Source organism: Equus quagga, chromosome 1 (assembly GCF_021613505.1).
Source record: "Equus quagga isolate Etosha38 chromosome 1, UCLA_HA_Equagga_1.0, whole genome shotgun sequence".
Taxonomy (NCBI): domain Eukaryota; kingdom Metazoa; phylum Chordata; class Mammalia; order Perissodactyla; family Equidae; genus Equus; species Equus quagga.
The window spans coordinates 29835357-29852600 of record NC_060267.1 but is presented as its reverse complement, the minus strand read 5'-3'; the positions used below and the strand labels follow the sequence as shown (position 1 = coordinate 29852600).

At 43.1% G+C, this 17244-nt stretch overlaps 1 protein-coding gene across 6 annotated transcripts in view; it reads right to left on the bottom strand.

The window, feature by feature from the left end:
- Positions 1-17230, bottom strand: part of DENND5B (DENN domain containing 5B) — a 178716-nt gene extending 161486 nt beyond the window's left edge. For all 6 annotated transcript variants that reach the window (XM_046685014.1, XM_046685038.1, XM_046685031.1 and 3 more), the window contains exon 1: positions 16926-17230. In XM_046685014.1, coding sequence (XP_046540970.1) covers positions 16926-17052 — 127 coding nt within the window. In that variant the 5' untranslated portion in view covers positions 17053-17230. The remainder of the gene's footprint in view (positions 1-16925) is intronic.
- Positions 17231-17244: the final 14 nt, after the last annotated feature.

The following is a 17244-nucleotide window of genomic DNA, read 5'->3' as shown; positions in this document are numbered from 1 at the left end:
GTATATGGTTCCCTGCCTCACAGCTGAAGAATACAGATGCATTCGGAATGCACTACTAAAGCCTGCCACAAAACAACGGTGCACTTTAACTACAAACTGAGGCATTGCAGGAAAAAGGTAAAGTACTTACTAATTAATGCCGGACAAATTGTCCTCCACCAAAAATAAATCTCAGCTTGTATCCTGGGCGGTTGCTATATTTTTCTTAATTATGGTATTTTTATACTTCACGTTTGAAAACACAGATTTGAATGAACATGCACACATTCTTGGTTCCCTTAAAAGAAGGAAGGAAGGGAGGGAGGACAAAGTGGGAGAAAGAATGCATGAGTTATGCCTATAAATAGAGGTAAGTGTGATGTCATGGAAAGAATATCAAACTCAGGGTCTGAAGCCTTGAATTCAAGTTCTAGCTCTACTACTTATTTGCACACACATCCTTTAACACAGTTAATCACTACTATCGCGATAAGATGTGGAGAAAGTGGTATTGATCTTCCTTGCTATAAAGGAAAATAAAGTCATACCAGTACCATCACTACCACAAATTCAAAATTAACCTCACCAGCCATCCTCGGAAACTTATTTCACCCTATGTTCCTTCCTTCTATGAATGACATTATCATATCCCTGTTGCCTGGGCCCAAAATCTCAGTCGTGTGCATCTCACCTCCCCTTTCACTTCATGTAAAATAAAGTTACCCAGTTCAACTCATCTAACGTCTATCCTATCTCTCATATCCATCCTCTCTTCTTTACTCCCACTACCTTAATTCAGGCCCTTCCCCTCCAGTTTGTTTTCCAGAACAACCTCCTAATTGGCTTTCCCACGTCTAGTCTCTTCCCAGTTCCATTCTACACCCCTCATCCAGAATGAGCTTCCTAAAGCATAGCACTGAGCATGCCATTCCGTTATTCAAAATCTCAGAGGGGCTCTTTTCTGTCTTTCAAAGGGCCCTCTTCAGCATCTAGCAATCAAGTGGGTTGCTTCCCAGCAGCCACTTCCCTCCCTCTTCCATTGTGAAACAGCCCTGCAGTTTCCACCCCAAACTGGTCTCTACACGATCAGTTTAATCCCATCTTCCCTGCCACACGATGGTTCCAGGATGGGCCTCAGGGAAGCGTGACCTAAAGTGGTCTAATCACAGCGAAGACTCATATTTTTGTTTCAGGACGTGACTGGGGAGTGCAAGAGGGAAGTTAAACCCCTTCCAGGGCAGGTGTGACTGTGAATGCGAAGCCTGACCTCCTGCCGCCATTTTGTCACCATGAAGGAGGCCTCCCTGAAGAGGAAGTTGACACTGGGGATTGGTGGAGCATAAAGAACTGCAGTGAAATGGAGCTAGAGCTCTGATTCACTTGCACCTGAACACCGCCCCCCCCCAAAAAAAACTGTTATGTGAACTAGCCAAATTCCTTTTTTCTTAGATCCTCTTTGACCTATAATCACAAGCATTCTAACGGATAAAAAACTCCTCCAAAAGTTAGATTCAGCTGCTCTTCCCAACTCATCTCCCAGTCCCCAAAATGCTCAAAGCAGGCTAGTTCCCATTGTCTCTTCTAAGTGGGTGACGTAAACATCTGGTTCTAGAAACAAAAAGTGGGAGCAGAGATCTGGGCATAAATCAAGCCCCTACTTCCCCACGGTCTGCACTTCTACTTTCTTTCGTGATCGTGTTCTCCAAAAACTTTTAAAGAACCCATGCCGGTCACAGTACTTAGAGCAACTAAAATTCACCTCGATTCAGCCCATCCTAAAAAATAACTAAACAGAAACAAAAATGCAAATAATACCTCTCCAAATAAGAGCTAACTAGAGTTCTCTTTCTCTTTTCTTAAAATTTTTTTTTTCTTTTTCGCAGGAGTAGTTCCGTTTCATTTACTCAAAAAAATTTTAGAATGCACTGTCATTACTAACAAAAGTCATATCCATGTCAGTAAACAGATAGGTTCAAAGAAAATAAGAGAAGCACATCTTTCCTTGTAAAAGTTTTTCCAATCACTATGATGAATAACCCTTCTTTGGTATCTTAAGGTCTTTGGTTGGTTGGTTGGTTTAAACATATGAAACTCAAGATAAGTGTGTTTTGGGAGGAAAATCACTTACAGAAAGGATCTAAAGGCACCAACAGCCAAAACACTGCAAGACAATCAGACTGTCCCTGTTGTTCTTATTCTGCTACATGAAAAGCAAAACTGCAGGCATTCTCTGCATTCTCTGCAGCTAGTGCCAGCACTGGCCACGAAGTGTTTACACAGCCCCTGCGAGGCAGACAGGAAGGGAGCTGCGAGGGACAAGTGTCAGGGCTGCTGCCGCTTCTGGACTCAGCCTCCCTAAAATATTACTCTCTCTTAGCAACCTGAAGGGAGACAACCCGATTCTCCATCAGAGGTCTCATACACATCTAAACATATTTGCATTCTGCTATGTGACTACCTATAAACCGGATTCCCTGTAAGACGGAGACCACGAGTTCACCTTATTTGTTACTAAACTGCCTCTTCTGCTTACTGGCTTCTCTTTCCTCTGTCTCCCCATCCCATTTTCACCAGTGCTTTCCCCTTTCTTTGCCATAATGGGGGAAAATAAATTTTAATAGATTATTTTAGCAATAAGCTCCTGAGAGTCAAAGCTACTCTTTTGTTTCCTGTTACTTACTGATAGGACAGGGGGTTTTGGTTTAAAAAAAAAAAATGTGTGCAAGTACCAAGGATTTTAAGGATTTAATTTTTATCCCTCAAAGCAAACACCTGAGGTAGACAACTCCATTGTATTTGTTCATTCAACAATTTCTTTCAACGAGCAATTACTGACAGAGGTCTTTACAGATGTCATATACGAAATGAGTGGCAATAACTTGGACCAAAAAAAAAAAATCCTATTGTGCTTCTCGGATTATTGCTCAGCTCATTTAACCACAGCATTTCAGTAGAATGGTCACTCTGGCTTCTAATTAGTGACCAGAAATCAGACCTTCTATTTTTATCTTAAATTCCATCCCTCTGAGATAACAGGTGATGGCTGTTTTCTTTAATGCAATCCTGTATTCTCCAGTTTTTTAAACTAAGCATGTACCACTTTTATAATTTAAAAACCACAATTTTTTTTAAATACTTATTGCCTTTTATTATTTCAAACCAACTGTATTTCTCCTCACTCCTGGTGGACTATTCAGTAGCAAGAAGTGCCACGTAAACCAAAGTCCTAAAGTTTCATTATTATAAATTCTGCCGTGTAAAACAGACATTCCTCAGAAAGTCCTACTAAAATGTCTGAAACAGAGCAAATGCTGAGTTTTCTGGATAAACCTGAAGACAGTATGCAAAATAATAATAAAACACATAGATAATTCCCAAACCTTTATTTCTGACACTGATTTTACCCTTTTCCCCCAAAAAAACTCTTATATGAACTACTAACAACTAGCAAGGCGAAATGAGTTCATCTCCATTTATCTGTCCCTGACTCTCTTCCTACTCTATTTTAGACATCTGGTAAGGTGTCTAGAAAGTGTTTATTATAAGATAAGCAGGTGAAAGCATTGATTCTCTCTGAAAATATTCAATTTGTTGCTCTTGCAAGACACCCTCTGAGTCAGATTTTCACTTCTCATACCTAGAGAGACAACAACGGGGAGTAAACAGTTGGGTCTCTCTTGGGTTCCCGTATCCCAGAAAGCTCTAATTTTTAGCCTCTCCCTAAATAAGCAACATTATGACATTTTACTCCAAGGAAAAAAACATAGTCATACACACACTCACAAAGCTTTAAAGCTCCTATTAGAAAATATATAGATACTTTGGACAGTATTAAGAAAAAATAGATCTTTTAAAAGAAAAAATATTCACAAAACTCATGCCCACAACTAAATCTGAATGTTCTCAGTTCTAAGAACACCTTTTAAGGAAGCTGAAAGCTTGCTGGGGCTGTGCGAGGAAACCTGGTTCGACTGAGAGATGCTCAAAGTCCCATAATCTCATCACAAAGCAGCAGGGCCAAAAGGCAGAGGTCAGGGAACAGGGTGCAAAATAGTTCCCACACTCGAGAGGAGACTCTAGCTCATTTCAGAAGACGCTACAGACTACTCAGTCTGTTCACCAAAATAATACAACTATTCACACTCTCCTGTAAGGCCCAAGGAAGTCCGAACTTTACAGAAGGATTTGTAAGAGCAAGGAATTTACGAAGTTACTAGCCTCTTTCCCCCATATTTGAAAAAAACACCAATCTCTCTCACACACATCTCCCTCCCCAATGCTTCATCTGTCCTTCAGAGACTGACTTTCAGATAAAAGCTGTCACCTGACCTATTCTACAGAGTTCATTGGGGCCTAGAAATAAATACTGAGTGTGCATACATGTCAACAGACATTTCACACCAAGGCCTCTGCTCCCTGATGCTTCAAAAGGTATGTCTGCTTCTTCGCCTTATGGCCACATTCAGGAAAAGCCACATTTCTACTCCTGCTTAGGAAAGATTTCACTCCAGGGAAGAGCAAACGTGACTTTGTTAAACTTTCAGTAGGCGCAACATTTGTGTGGAGACTCTCTAAAGACTCCTCTGGCAGGCAATTAAATCCGTGGGGGCTCCAGGGTCCAGGGCATTTGTCTGGACACCTCTGTGCCATTTCTCACACTAACCACAAAATCCCAAATAGAAGAGAGGGCGAGAGCGAGATCGATGAGATCAGGAAAAGAGGATTTGGGAATAAGAGATGTGGTTTTAACTTTCTGTTTTCCACCACCTTCCACCCTCCCTACACACATACTTTACCTCTCTCCCCACTGGCCCCTTCCACCAGGGGCAGGATGGTGTACAAGTGATTCACAGTAAACGAGGCCTGTCGGTTCTTCACCACGAGGAATACACAAGATTTTACATTTCAGCACTTTCACGTATTTATTTAAAATCAAATTGTCACTTGGGCTGCCAATGGAAAAATAAGCACTGCCAGACAAGAGTGAGAACAGCTAAACTAAATAACCTATTTTGGCATCATCACCTGAATGGTACCAACGCTTGTGTTTTAATAAACTGTGAAATCACAGTCATTGTTCTTGCAAACAATGGCACAAAGCGAATGAAGTCAAATACGAAGGCTGCTTTTCCTGGAGCTGGGCCAGAATATTTTGAAATCCAGATAAAAGTTTATTTATTAAGAAAAAGAATACACTTGAGCGAGGACGTGGGAAACATTTTTAAACGACCTGTTATCTTGTTACCCCAGCCATTTAAATTTCCTTAAAGGTTAGTGTTAAACTGAAACTGAAGAGAAACTAACCTGGGAAATAAAACAAAACACTGTGGTCCTAGAAGTGAGTCACCCATCAGCTTAAAACCTGTAACAAGTCCTAAATTCCAACTGCTCAAACGATTCTTATTAACGTCAACATCTCATTCTCATGGAATTCCCATTGATATGCGGGTGCTGATGCTTATGACAGGAGCACTGTCATGTCAGGGAACTGTACCAGAGAGGAGATGCTCACTCCCCCTCAAAACAATTCACGTCTCATCTGCCCAGGGGGAAACATCTCTCCTTGCTATCTTAGTCCCAAACCACAGAAAAAGGAAAAAAGAGATACCAATCTAATATACAGAAAGAGTATTGTTGATTTGCAGATTGTCCCTGTTTTCTCAAAGGACCATGAGAGAAGGAAAAGAAAGGAAACTAGAGGGATACTAGAAACAGAATGTATTAAAGCTAAAAAGCTGTGGGGAATAAGAAACTCTTCCCAGTTTCTGCTGGGGATGAAGGTAACTGGAGGATTTAGTTAGACACTAGAATCTCTTCACCATGAGGTTTCAACGACTCTGGAAATTTCTGCCAGAAGAATGTTTCTTCTTTTACAAGTTTTTATAGATAAGAGACAACCAAAAGAGCAATGGGAGATCGCTTCATGAGGACTAAGGTGAAAATAAGGGTGATCTTTGAAGAAGGGATTAGGAAAAAAAAGTACAAAAGCCTGATGTATGAGCAAACTTGTGCCCAGCTGTACTGAGGACTAAAGACTATCAAAAACTTACTTAACGTACATATCACTTCTACAATAATGTTTCTTCAAACTACGGAACAGCTTTTTTTTTTTCCTGAGGAAGATTAGCCCTGAGCTAACATCTGCTGCCAATCCTCCTCTTTTTGCTCAGGAAGATTGGCCCTGAGCTAACATCATGCCCATCTTCCTCTACTTTATATATGGGATGCCTACCACAGCATGGTATGCCAAGCGGTGCCATGTCTGCACCCGGGATCCAAAACGGTGAACCCCAAGCCACCTAGGCGATATGTGCGCATTTAACCGCTGTGTCACTGGGCTCTGGAATCCAGAAAACAGACTACTTAAAATTATCTTTAAACTGGTTTCACAGTTTGAAACCTAGAGGTCTATAACTATATCTAAGGATTTGGCATCTAGTCCTCATAGCTGGGTTGAACTTAAAAAGATTCTATGACTCTAAAACTATAATTCTGTCTCATATTTTTTTTTAAAGATTTTATTTTTCCATTTTCTTCCCAAAGCCCCCCGGTACATAGTGTATATTTTTAGTTGTGGGTCCTTCCAGTTGTGGCATGTGGGACGCCACCTCAACATGGCCTAATGAGCGGTGCCACGTCTGCACCCAGGATCTGAACCAGCGAAACCCTGGGCCACTGAAGCGGAGCGCAACCTTCACCACTCGGCCACGGGGCCGGCCCCCTGTCTCATATTTTTATTGCACTCTATAGTTTAAAAGCTCTTTCCAAGACACCATCACATTTTATAATTGAGAACAGTATCTAGAAACAATCTAGATCAGCGTATTGAGAAACATATTCCCATGGGCGTCCCTAGACTATGAACAAAACTTTAAAAAAACCTACAGGAAGGGAAGCAACTAGACTAGGGAATATGCATATGTAAAAACCGTTCACAACTCGTCAGTAACAACAGGTTAACAAGCTAGAGTTCCCATTACGAATGGGGCCATCCACAACTACTCGTATGGTGCACATAATGCCACCTTTCTATTCCGTCCAATAAAAGCACACAGGAACAGAACTGAGTGAGAGGACATCTGAGATGACATCATTAGAGGGAAGACCTTGAATCCATTCCACTTATTTAAAAATGTCTATCATTTACAACCTCAGTATTTCAACTATTGTTAATAATTACTTGTGACCTAGATCACAAATGGCAGGCCCGCTAATGTGCACCACCCAGCAGTTGAGGACAGCCAGTCTGGAGGCGCTGGAGGGGCAGCATGGTATAGTGGCAGAGGCTCCAGGAGAGCAGAAGAGCCTCTGCTTGGGAGTCAGCCAGCCTGGGATGCAATCCCAGCTTTGGCCTTTACTGTCCTTGTGACTTCGGGCAACAACTCACTGAACCTCAGCCTCCTCATCTGTTAAGCGATGAAACTAATACCTTCAAGGTATTGTGAGGATTAAAGATAATGTTTATAAATCACCTACTACAGTTCATGAGCCAATAAATGTTCACTACTTTCACAGCTCATCGTATAAAGGTGACTTCCCGGAGCTACTTGTGACTTACTGATGCTAGTACCTAGCTTTGAAAGTCACTTAAAGAAAGCATTATTTCAAAAATAGCTTTCTGGGGGCCGGCCCGGTGGCACAGCAGTTAAGTTCGCACATTCCGCTTGGCGGCCTGGGGTTTGCCGGTTCGGATCCCGGGTGTGGACATGGCACCGCTTAGCAAAAGCCATGCTGTGGAAGGCATCCCACATATAAAGTAGAGGAAGATGGGCACGGATGTTAGCTCAGGGCCAGTCTTCCTCAGGGAAAAAAAAATAGCTTTCTGTACCAGGAATGTATACAAGTTTATAAAAGAAGAATAAAATGCATTAACTCAAGAAGTGCATTTTAATTAAAATAGTTACAATACTTGGTTTAGAATAAAGTTAGTAAAAGTCGTGGATCCTGGGGAAAAGTGCAGGGATGTCTGCGAGAGCACCTGTTCCATGTTCTTCTAATCCTCAGGATGTGCTGCCTCAGCAGCATATAAAATACTTCCACTTTTATTCCTAGAATTCTCAGTTCTTTCCTCCTTATACTCAGCCAACCATCTTTGCAATTTGTTTGAAAAGTAATGTGGAAAAGACAGTCTCATACTGAAAATTTCGGGAATCTCTGGCTAAAAGGTCATTAGACAGCGCCACCTTAAAAGTCAAGCCTTAGGAAGAACAGAACATTACATGAAGAACAATAAAGATAAAGCATAAATGGAAAAAATATATATAAAGGACCAAACTTTACAGAAACAAAGAGAACTGCCCTGGGGCCGGCCCCATGGCCGAGTGGTTAAATTCACACACTCCGCTTCAGTGGCCCAGCGTTTCACCAGTTCGGATCCTGGGCACAGACATGGCACTGCTCATCAAGCCATGAGGAGGCGGCATCCCTCATGCCACAACTAAAAGGACCCACAACTAAAAATACACAGTTATGTACCGGGTGGCTTTGGGGAGAAGAAGGAAAAAATAAATAAATAAAATCTTAAAAAAAAAACAGAGCTGTGCTGGCTGCCCATGCCCCCCAACCGATGAGGATACCCAGGAAGAAGGAAATGGTGAATGTAGTTTCCTAAGACATTCCTCTAAAACCACAACTGAAGCTCCAAGTGCTCGTAGCACAACCACATTCTGAAATTTCATAAACACTACCCACCATTTATGTGCTCATCACTTGGCACTAGTTTACAAATCAATAAGACATGTTGTTTGCCTTAAAAAAAAAAATCAAAGCCGTGCTGGTACCTGCATACTTGCTTGCATAAAGTTGGTGTAAAAAAAAAAAGTATTAATTTTATGTATCATAGCTTATTTCAAGAGGGAAGGAAGAGGCTAATAAATATTATAGACAGAAGAAATTTTAGTATCTCCCCACACAGCTGATATATACCTTTTTAAAAATTTAATCATTCATCCACTCTCTTGCTTTTTCATCAGTCTCAAGGTTCTCATTTTTTTAAAAAAAACCTCCAGCTTCCATTTTAGAGGTTAAAAACCCACACTTAAATCAAATATACTAACTTTTATTATCCGTAACAAAAGGAAAAGCTATCTTTTTGTCCATTTCAAATTATCTCATTCATTTACTCAAACAACTTATTTGAGTCCCTATTACGGGCCAGGCACTGTTTGAATCACCAGTTTAGAGACAAAGTCCTGCCTTCTATTAGCCAACAATCTATTGGGGAAGACAGATATTAAAAAATAAAAGTAAACAAACACACTTACAATAGATTGTCAGGTACTAATAATGCTGTAAACAAAAAAAAGCAGGTGACTGGCAAGAGCTGGGCAGGGACAAAGGACGCTGTTTAACACAGGATGGTCTGAGAAAGCCTCTCTAAGGAGCTCACACTTACGCAGAGACATCAACAATGAGAAGCCAATCTCACAAAGACGTAGGTGCGCACTGTCCAACAGGGTAGCCACCAGCCACACAGGGCTACTGAACATCTGAAATGTAGTTAGTCCAAATTGAGATGTGCCGTAAGGGTAAAATACACACTGGATTTTGAAGATTTAGTAAGAAAAACAGAATGTTAAATATCTCAGGAATAATTTTTATGTTGATTATATGCTGAAATAATATCCTAGATACTTAGTAAAATATATCATTAAAATTAACAGCACCTGTTTCTTTTTACCTTTTTAACTGTGGCTTCCAGAAAATTAAAATTACAAATGTGTCTCACGTTATATTTGCAGTGGATGATGCTGGCCTAGGAGAAGAGGATTCCAGGGAGAGAAAAGAAGATGAACAGGCCATGAGACAAGCAGCAGCCTGCTGTGTTTAAGGACTTGCAAGAAAACAAAAGTAGCTGGAAAGAGTGCTCCCAACTGAAAAGGCTGGAAAAGTAGGCCCAGACCAGATCATGAAGAGCTTTGCAAACTACAGTGCTAAAGATCGCATATCTGTGTCCTCCCCAAAATTCATATGTTGAAATTTAATCCACAGCGTGATGGCATTTGGAGGGGGGGGGCCCTTGGGGGTGATTAGGTCAAGAAGCTGGAGCCCCCATGAATGGGATCTGTGCCCTTATAAAAGAGATCCCAGAGAGCACCCTCTCCCCTTCCACATAAGACAGACATCTATGAACCAGGGAGAGGGCCCTCACCAGACACCACATCTGCCAGCACCTTGATCTTGGACTTCCCAGCCTCCAGAACTGTGAGAAATAAACTTCTGTTGTTACAAGACACCTATTCCATGGTATTCTGTTATAGCAGCCCAAACAAACTAAAATATAGGGTAACGAGTTTGAATCTTAATATAAAGGAAGCTACTGAAGAATTTTAAGTGGGAAAAAACTATTCTAAGATCTCATTGGCTATTTTATGGAGAAGTAGCAGTATCATCCATACTGCCAGAATACAGACTTCTAGAGATTATCTAGTACAGTAATTTCAAACAGGGGTCCCTGGGTCCCTGAGAGTCCATGTGGACAATAATTGAGAGCCTATAAACTAACATTTCAAAAGGCTTATTAAAAATTGCACTTTCCGGGGACTGGCCCCGTGGCTGAGTGGTTAAGTTCGCACACTCCGCTGCAGGCGGCCCAGTGTTTCGTCAGTTCGAATCCTGGGCGCGGACATGGCACTGCTCATTAAACCACGTTGAGGTGGCATCCCACATGCCACAACTAGAAGGACCCACAACTAAGAGTATATAACTATGTACCGGGGGGGGCTTTGGGGAGAAAAAGGAAAAAAATAAAATCTTAAAAAAAAAATTGCACTTTCCTGTAGCAGGAACTGCACAGACTGATTTTTTTCCCTTTCCTTGTGGCTGAAACTATATTTGCTTGATCAGTCCTCATGTGGTATATGTGGTATATATCAGTCCTCGTGTTCTATGTCATTTAGGATTAATTTCTTTTAAAACTATCAACTCATCTAAGGACAAGTAACAACCTATGCTAAGAAAAGACAGATGATAAAACCCAGTAAGAAGAGCAAAGAGGTTAAAAAAAAGTTGAAAGTGGTATTTTTATTTATGTAGTAAATACCTTATATTTATATAGTAAAATCTTATCTTTATAAACATCCATTAATAAAAACAAAAGTAACATCTAATTTTTTGATGAAGGAATGTATGCAAGAGGCATTATCAGTGCTGGCCCTAAGAAGAGACAAGCTATGTCAGGTCATCAAGGTGGTAAAGATCAGTGGTCTCCCTCTTAACAGCTTTCCCATATAGCAGAGTTAAAAGATAATCTCACTTGATTGACAGGTTATCCATGTGGGGTCTGTATACTGGCAGATTTTACAATCTGTAAGATTATGTTATTAAGGAGGCAGCAAATACAGTGGTTATGGGCATCGATGGGTCATGTCAAACAGACTTCAATCCAGATTTCTCACTTAGATGAAGCTAGGTGAAGTACTTAAACTCTCTAGCCTCAGTTTCCTCACCTGTAAAACAGAGAAAATAGTGCCATCTCTTAAGGTGGTCGTCTGGATTAAATGAGGTAATGACTGAAGCATTCAGCACAGTGCTTGGTATGTGGAAAGCACCGAATGTTATTTATTTTATTACCGCTATTTCATTGTAGAGTCTTACAGAATGGTTCCCATCACCTATATACTCCACAACCTGGCACACCAGAAGCGTTTAACACTAAATGCTCAATCCAAAGTATAAGAGCTGGTTATGGCTCTACCAGAAACGAAATCTACATCATTATCAACCCAAAATGTTAAGAATCCGGACAAATGGAACCTGTTTCCTAAAACATCTTATGTAGGAACCAGGTCTACCCTTCAATAATATATAGAAGGGGAAAATGTTTTCTTCCATACGGAACTTCACGGAAATTACGACAAACAATGCATTGTATTCTAGACATTTACTTGTATTACTCCAACAGTGGCTGTGGCCAGCAGCAGGATATACTCAGGAATTTCAGAGGAGTCTTACCCTCAGCATCAGATACTTTTTGCACTCTTCCAGCTTCCTTATCTCTCCCCGTCCGTTTCTTTCCCTTTCTCTTAATATGTTGTCCTCCTCCAGACACTGACGTCCCTCCATCCTCCCATGTCACCTTCTCCAGTATTCTGACTGCCCTACACCTTCCCGACAGTAGGTCTTGCATTAACCCTGAGCCCTGGGGTGATCACAGGGAGCTGAGCTGCACTCACTGTTGGGCCACCTTCACTAGAAAGAGTTTTACTCCCAGCAGATTTTTTAAATCAAGTTATCACTAAACCACAGCAACTAGACCTTGAATCTTCTTTGGCCTCCTTAGAATGGAGGCTAATCCTTGCATTTCTCCGTCCCCAGCTCCCCAGTTCCCAGGCCAGACCTTCCCAACTCCCAACCGTGGGCCCAGGATGTCAAGAAAGCTAACGACCGAGGCACCACCAATGGGTGGCCAGATGGGCAGCTCTCACCCCACTCAAGCCTGTACACCTGGCCAGTGTTTCTATGTTTTTGGTTTTGTTTTAAAGATTGGCATCTGGGCTAACATCTGTTGCCAATCTTCTTTTTTTTCTTCTTCTTCTTCTTCTCCCCAAAGCCTCCCAGTACATAGTTGTATATTGTAGTTGTAGGTCCTTCTGTTTGTGCTATGTGGGACGGCACCTCAGCACGGCCTGGGTGACACGCCTGCACCCAGGATCCGAACCAGTGACAACCTGGGCCGCTGAAGCAGAGCGCGTGGACTTAACCACTCAGCCACGGGGCCGGGTCAGCCCCTGGCCATTGTTTCTCAAAGACATACTTTAGCACAGTGTTGACTATGACATGCAGTCTGGAATAAGTCAAGCTCATCTTTTTTCTGAGCTTAAATAAAATAACTACGGAGGATAGTGTCCCAGAATAGCTGGGCTCTTGACTCTGCTGTCTGCTGTTGGTCAAATGTGCTCTCTGAGAGGGCAACTTGATCTCTCGGCCTTGATCTCTTCACTGTAAATGATGTCTAAGGTCCCTTCCAGAACACTTCCATCAGTCTCAACTAAATTTTATATCTGAATTTAGACCATGGTCTCCACTGCCTCTAAGCTCTTCTGGAAACCACACCCAAGACAACCAAAGCTAAAAATAGCTAGGTGCACCTAGGAAGAGATCTAAACAAAGGCCTGAGGCAGGGACCTCACCCATCAGACTTCAACAGCTATCAGCAGGACTGAATCACGGCTGCCATGGGAACGCTTTAAGAATATTCTGGTCATCACACAATTTGTAGACTTACATGTAAATTTTATATTCATTCACTTCTTAAACAGTATATATGATGTATAAGGTACTATGAAAGAGAAAGACCCTTTCCTCTTGGGGGCTTGCATATTTACGTTACTTAATTAAAGGTCTAATTATGTCCTTCATTTTTCCATGGCCTAAAAGATTTGTTGCTGTAAATCAAGATACATAAGTTCCTACAACTAGCTCTTAGAGGAAATGAAAGCCATAAAAGAAAATTTCAAAATGACATCTGCCTTCCTCATGTCAACAAATTCCAACCTACTTCTATTTACACCTCCTTTCTTCTTTACGCACTAAAGAATCCAACTGAAAACCTTTTTCTTATCTTTAACATTTAAAGGAAACTTAAACATTCCTGCTTTAACATTTAAAGGACATTTTTGTTTATGGATAAAGTGCATCTTGACAATATACAGTGAGTAGGAGAGCACAATAGCTAAGATGTGGGAGACAAATGACAACAGTAATACCAGTATATCTCTGTGTGTGTGAATAAAATTGTTAGGTCTTTCATTTTAAAATATATTTTTACTCATATATATTTAAATTATTTTCTGCTGTTAAAAGACCTATTTGCGATAAAAGAAGTCTTTCTCATTTTGGTAAAGCTGGGCTTTACTGGGAGAAGTGTCTAAAAAACAATCTAAAGCCTTGATAACTTTATCATAAAGTCTTAAGTCTAATTATTACTCCACCGTATGGTTTGTGTCCTCAATTTGATTTCAATGTCCCACCACCTGCAAAGTGTGAATTCTAAGAACACATACATGTTAAGAAGTCTATAAAGCAATTGGTAGAATTTGTTTAATAGAAGTCAATTAAGACCTTCTACAAGCAGGGTGACAACTTGCTAAGAAACTGTGATAAAAATAAATCGGTTCCAGAGAAGTAACATAGAAACTTAACTATCATAAACTTTGAAATTAATGCAGCAAAACAGAAACAACCTTCTGACTAATTTGCCTAACTCACCGGCCTTGTTTCCTGATCCCAAACGTAGCTCTATGCAAACAGTCAAGCAGATCGTTAGTTGGGAACATGACAGTACATTCTCCTGCTTTCCTCTCATCTCACGCACCATACTCCTTAACCTCCTTGGTTGTCTCCTCCTCATCCTCCCACCTCTAAATGTTGGAGCGCCTCCAGGACTCAATCCTTGAACCTCTTCTCCTTTCCAGGTACACTCCCTCTCTGGGTGATATCACCCAATTTCACGGCTGTAAACTTATATCTAAATATAAATTTAGACCCCTGGGAGATGTCTTGCCTACTTGATGCCTCCATTTGAATGTCAAATGGGCACCTCAAACTTAACATGTCCAAAAGTGACCTAATCTTCTCCAGCCTGCTTCTCCATCAGTCTTCCTATGTCGGTAAATAAAGAAGTTTACCATTATTTAGGCCAAAAATCTCGGAGTTATCCTCGATCACTTTCTTTGACTATGAATACCATATCCAACTCATCAGCAAGTCCTGCTGGCTCTACCTTCAAAATACATCCAGCTTCTCACCACTTCACTGTCACCGCCTTCATCCAAGACACCAACATCTCTCACCTCAAATGAAAGGGCCTCTAACTGGTCTGCCTCTATTCTCGCCCCTGATACAGTCTAGTCAACATGGCGGCCACAGCGATCATTTTAGAAGGGGACCTCAGATCTTGTCATCACACTGTTCGAAAGCACCCAGTGGTTTCCCATCTCAAGTGAAAGTCTAACAATTGTCTATGAGGCCCTACACAACCTCCCCTACCCTTTCTCTATGATCATATCTACTACTCTCCCCCTAAGTCAGCTCCAGCCACATGGCTTCTTTGTTGTTATCTGTGCAAACTATGCACTCTCCTACCACACATAGAGACGTGCAAAACTACTGAATGAAAGATACTGAAATACTAACAGGCAAAATTGGTTGTTACCTCAAGACACCAAGTACTACGAAGAGGAGAAATCCCAAATAATTACCCACACTCACACACAGTACACAAAAAGAGAAGCCAGTTTGTTTCTAAAAAACGCATTGAAAATTAATTTTTTACTGTTTAATTTTGTTAAAGCCACTTGCATTGCACCTAAAGAGTCCCAGGGGACACCTACAAGCATTGGTTTAGCTTTACTAGGCATAAAGACTTGAGATGGAGAAGACAAAAACAGGCTTTTTCACTCATCAGTCACCGCTGACAGAAGGCCTCCGAGTGACCAAGTGCCACAAATGTTTAGGATGTTAAGGGAAGAAGGGATTCTAGAAAAACAAAATAATCCCTCTCTCCACCAATCCCCAAAGAGGAATCTCTCCAAATCCCTCTGCAGACATTTTTTCTAACTTCATATTCCTTAACAAAGCCATTCTTAACATGGACATGAAATCTCAGTTGAAGAAACAACATGATTACATAATTACACATACAGAAAAATCGGTACTTGCCCCTCTTTTCCAAAAAATGTTTAAAACTAGACTTCCAGGCTGTGTTGAAAATATTTTACTGCAAAATTTACTTAATAAAAATACTCAGCTACGATGTGGGTTGATGGGTACTGTATTTAAGGCTGAGCAGTTTTGTTTACTATTGTTTATTATTTAATATATTCTTCTCAGTCTCCCTCCCAAATGGAAAAGAAAAAAAATCCACATTGGTGCAATCAATAAGGAATGCTATGTCCAAAAGAAGCTGTTTTGAAAGGCTATGACCTAAGTGTTTAACACTGACACAGATAAAGTTCAGGCGGTAGATGTCACTTGTCTCACCCATTTAAAAAAAAATCAAGATTCCGATCCCAAGGCCAGTAGAAAGAAACAAGCGTGAAAAATGCAATGAGTCGTTTCTCCCCCGGCCTCGTCTCGACTGCGTACTCATCTCTCCCCCCACCCATCATCCTTTAACGGCCCCTATTCCCGGCGTCGGTTCCCCAGCTCAGCCCTGCACTGCGCCATCCAATGAGTCAAGAGGAAGGACCGGTGCCCCTCCAGCAAAACCCAGGCAGTAACACACGGTGCGCCCAACCGAGGGGAAAATATCCAACTCCTTCAACTCGGGAACAGTGGAGGCAGGGTCAACAAAGCGTCGTGCCGAGTCCCTGGGCGTTCAAAGGTCCCCGCCAGCTCCCGTGACACTGCCAAATCGACTAGATTCCAAAAGGTGACTCGACCTGCGGCATCGCAGCACCCGAGGCGGGAGGCGGCGCAGACCGGGAACAGGCAAGGATGAAGTCCAACTAGCCTCCCGCCCCGCGCTCGCCCGGCGGGGCCACTGGCGCCAGGCTGGGCGCGAACCCATAGCCCAGGGGTCCCGGACGCCCCCTCCCTGGAGGGGGCCTGAGCGCCGCGTCACGTGCCAGGGCTGAAACTTCGCAGCCGGGGCGGAGGGGGGGGACACAGAGGATCACAGCTAAGGCCGGGAGTCCACGCGCCCGGTGACTCACGGCCGCCTCCGCGTGCAGCTGCAGGCGAGGGGGCCGCCCGCGTCCCTACCCCCGCGCCCGTTATTAATAACCCCGCGCGGGGAGCCGAGAGCCCCCGGCGGGCGCCATCCGAGGCGCGGCGCCCGCGGGCTCAGCAGCGCACCCTGCACGCGGCATAAATAACAATGTCATTAAATCGCCGCCCGAGCGCCCGGCCGGCCGCGGAGCGGACGCCGCCGGGAGCCGACTTTGTCTGGAGCCCGCGCCGTGCGTCCCTGCGGGCACCCCCGCGCCGCCCAAGCCCGGCCTTACCCGCCAGCTCGTCGGGCTCCAGCCCGCTGTCCGCATCGATCCCGCACAGCACGAAGTAGTGCGCGAAGCGGCAGGCGGCCGGGGAGGAGCCCGAGCCCGGGCCGGGCGCCGCGCCGCTGCCGCTCATCCCGGCCGCGCTGCGCCCGCCGCCGCCGCCGCTCGAGGAGGCTGCCTGCCGAGGCGGCCCTCCAGCTGCGCTCTCTGCGCGCCCGTCCTAGGGCGACACCGGCGCGCCCATGGCCGCGCAGCCGCCGCTCGTCACCGCGGCCTCGCGCCGAGCTCGGCGCTGGGGAAGCGGCCGCGGGCTCGCGCCCAGGGC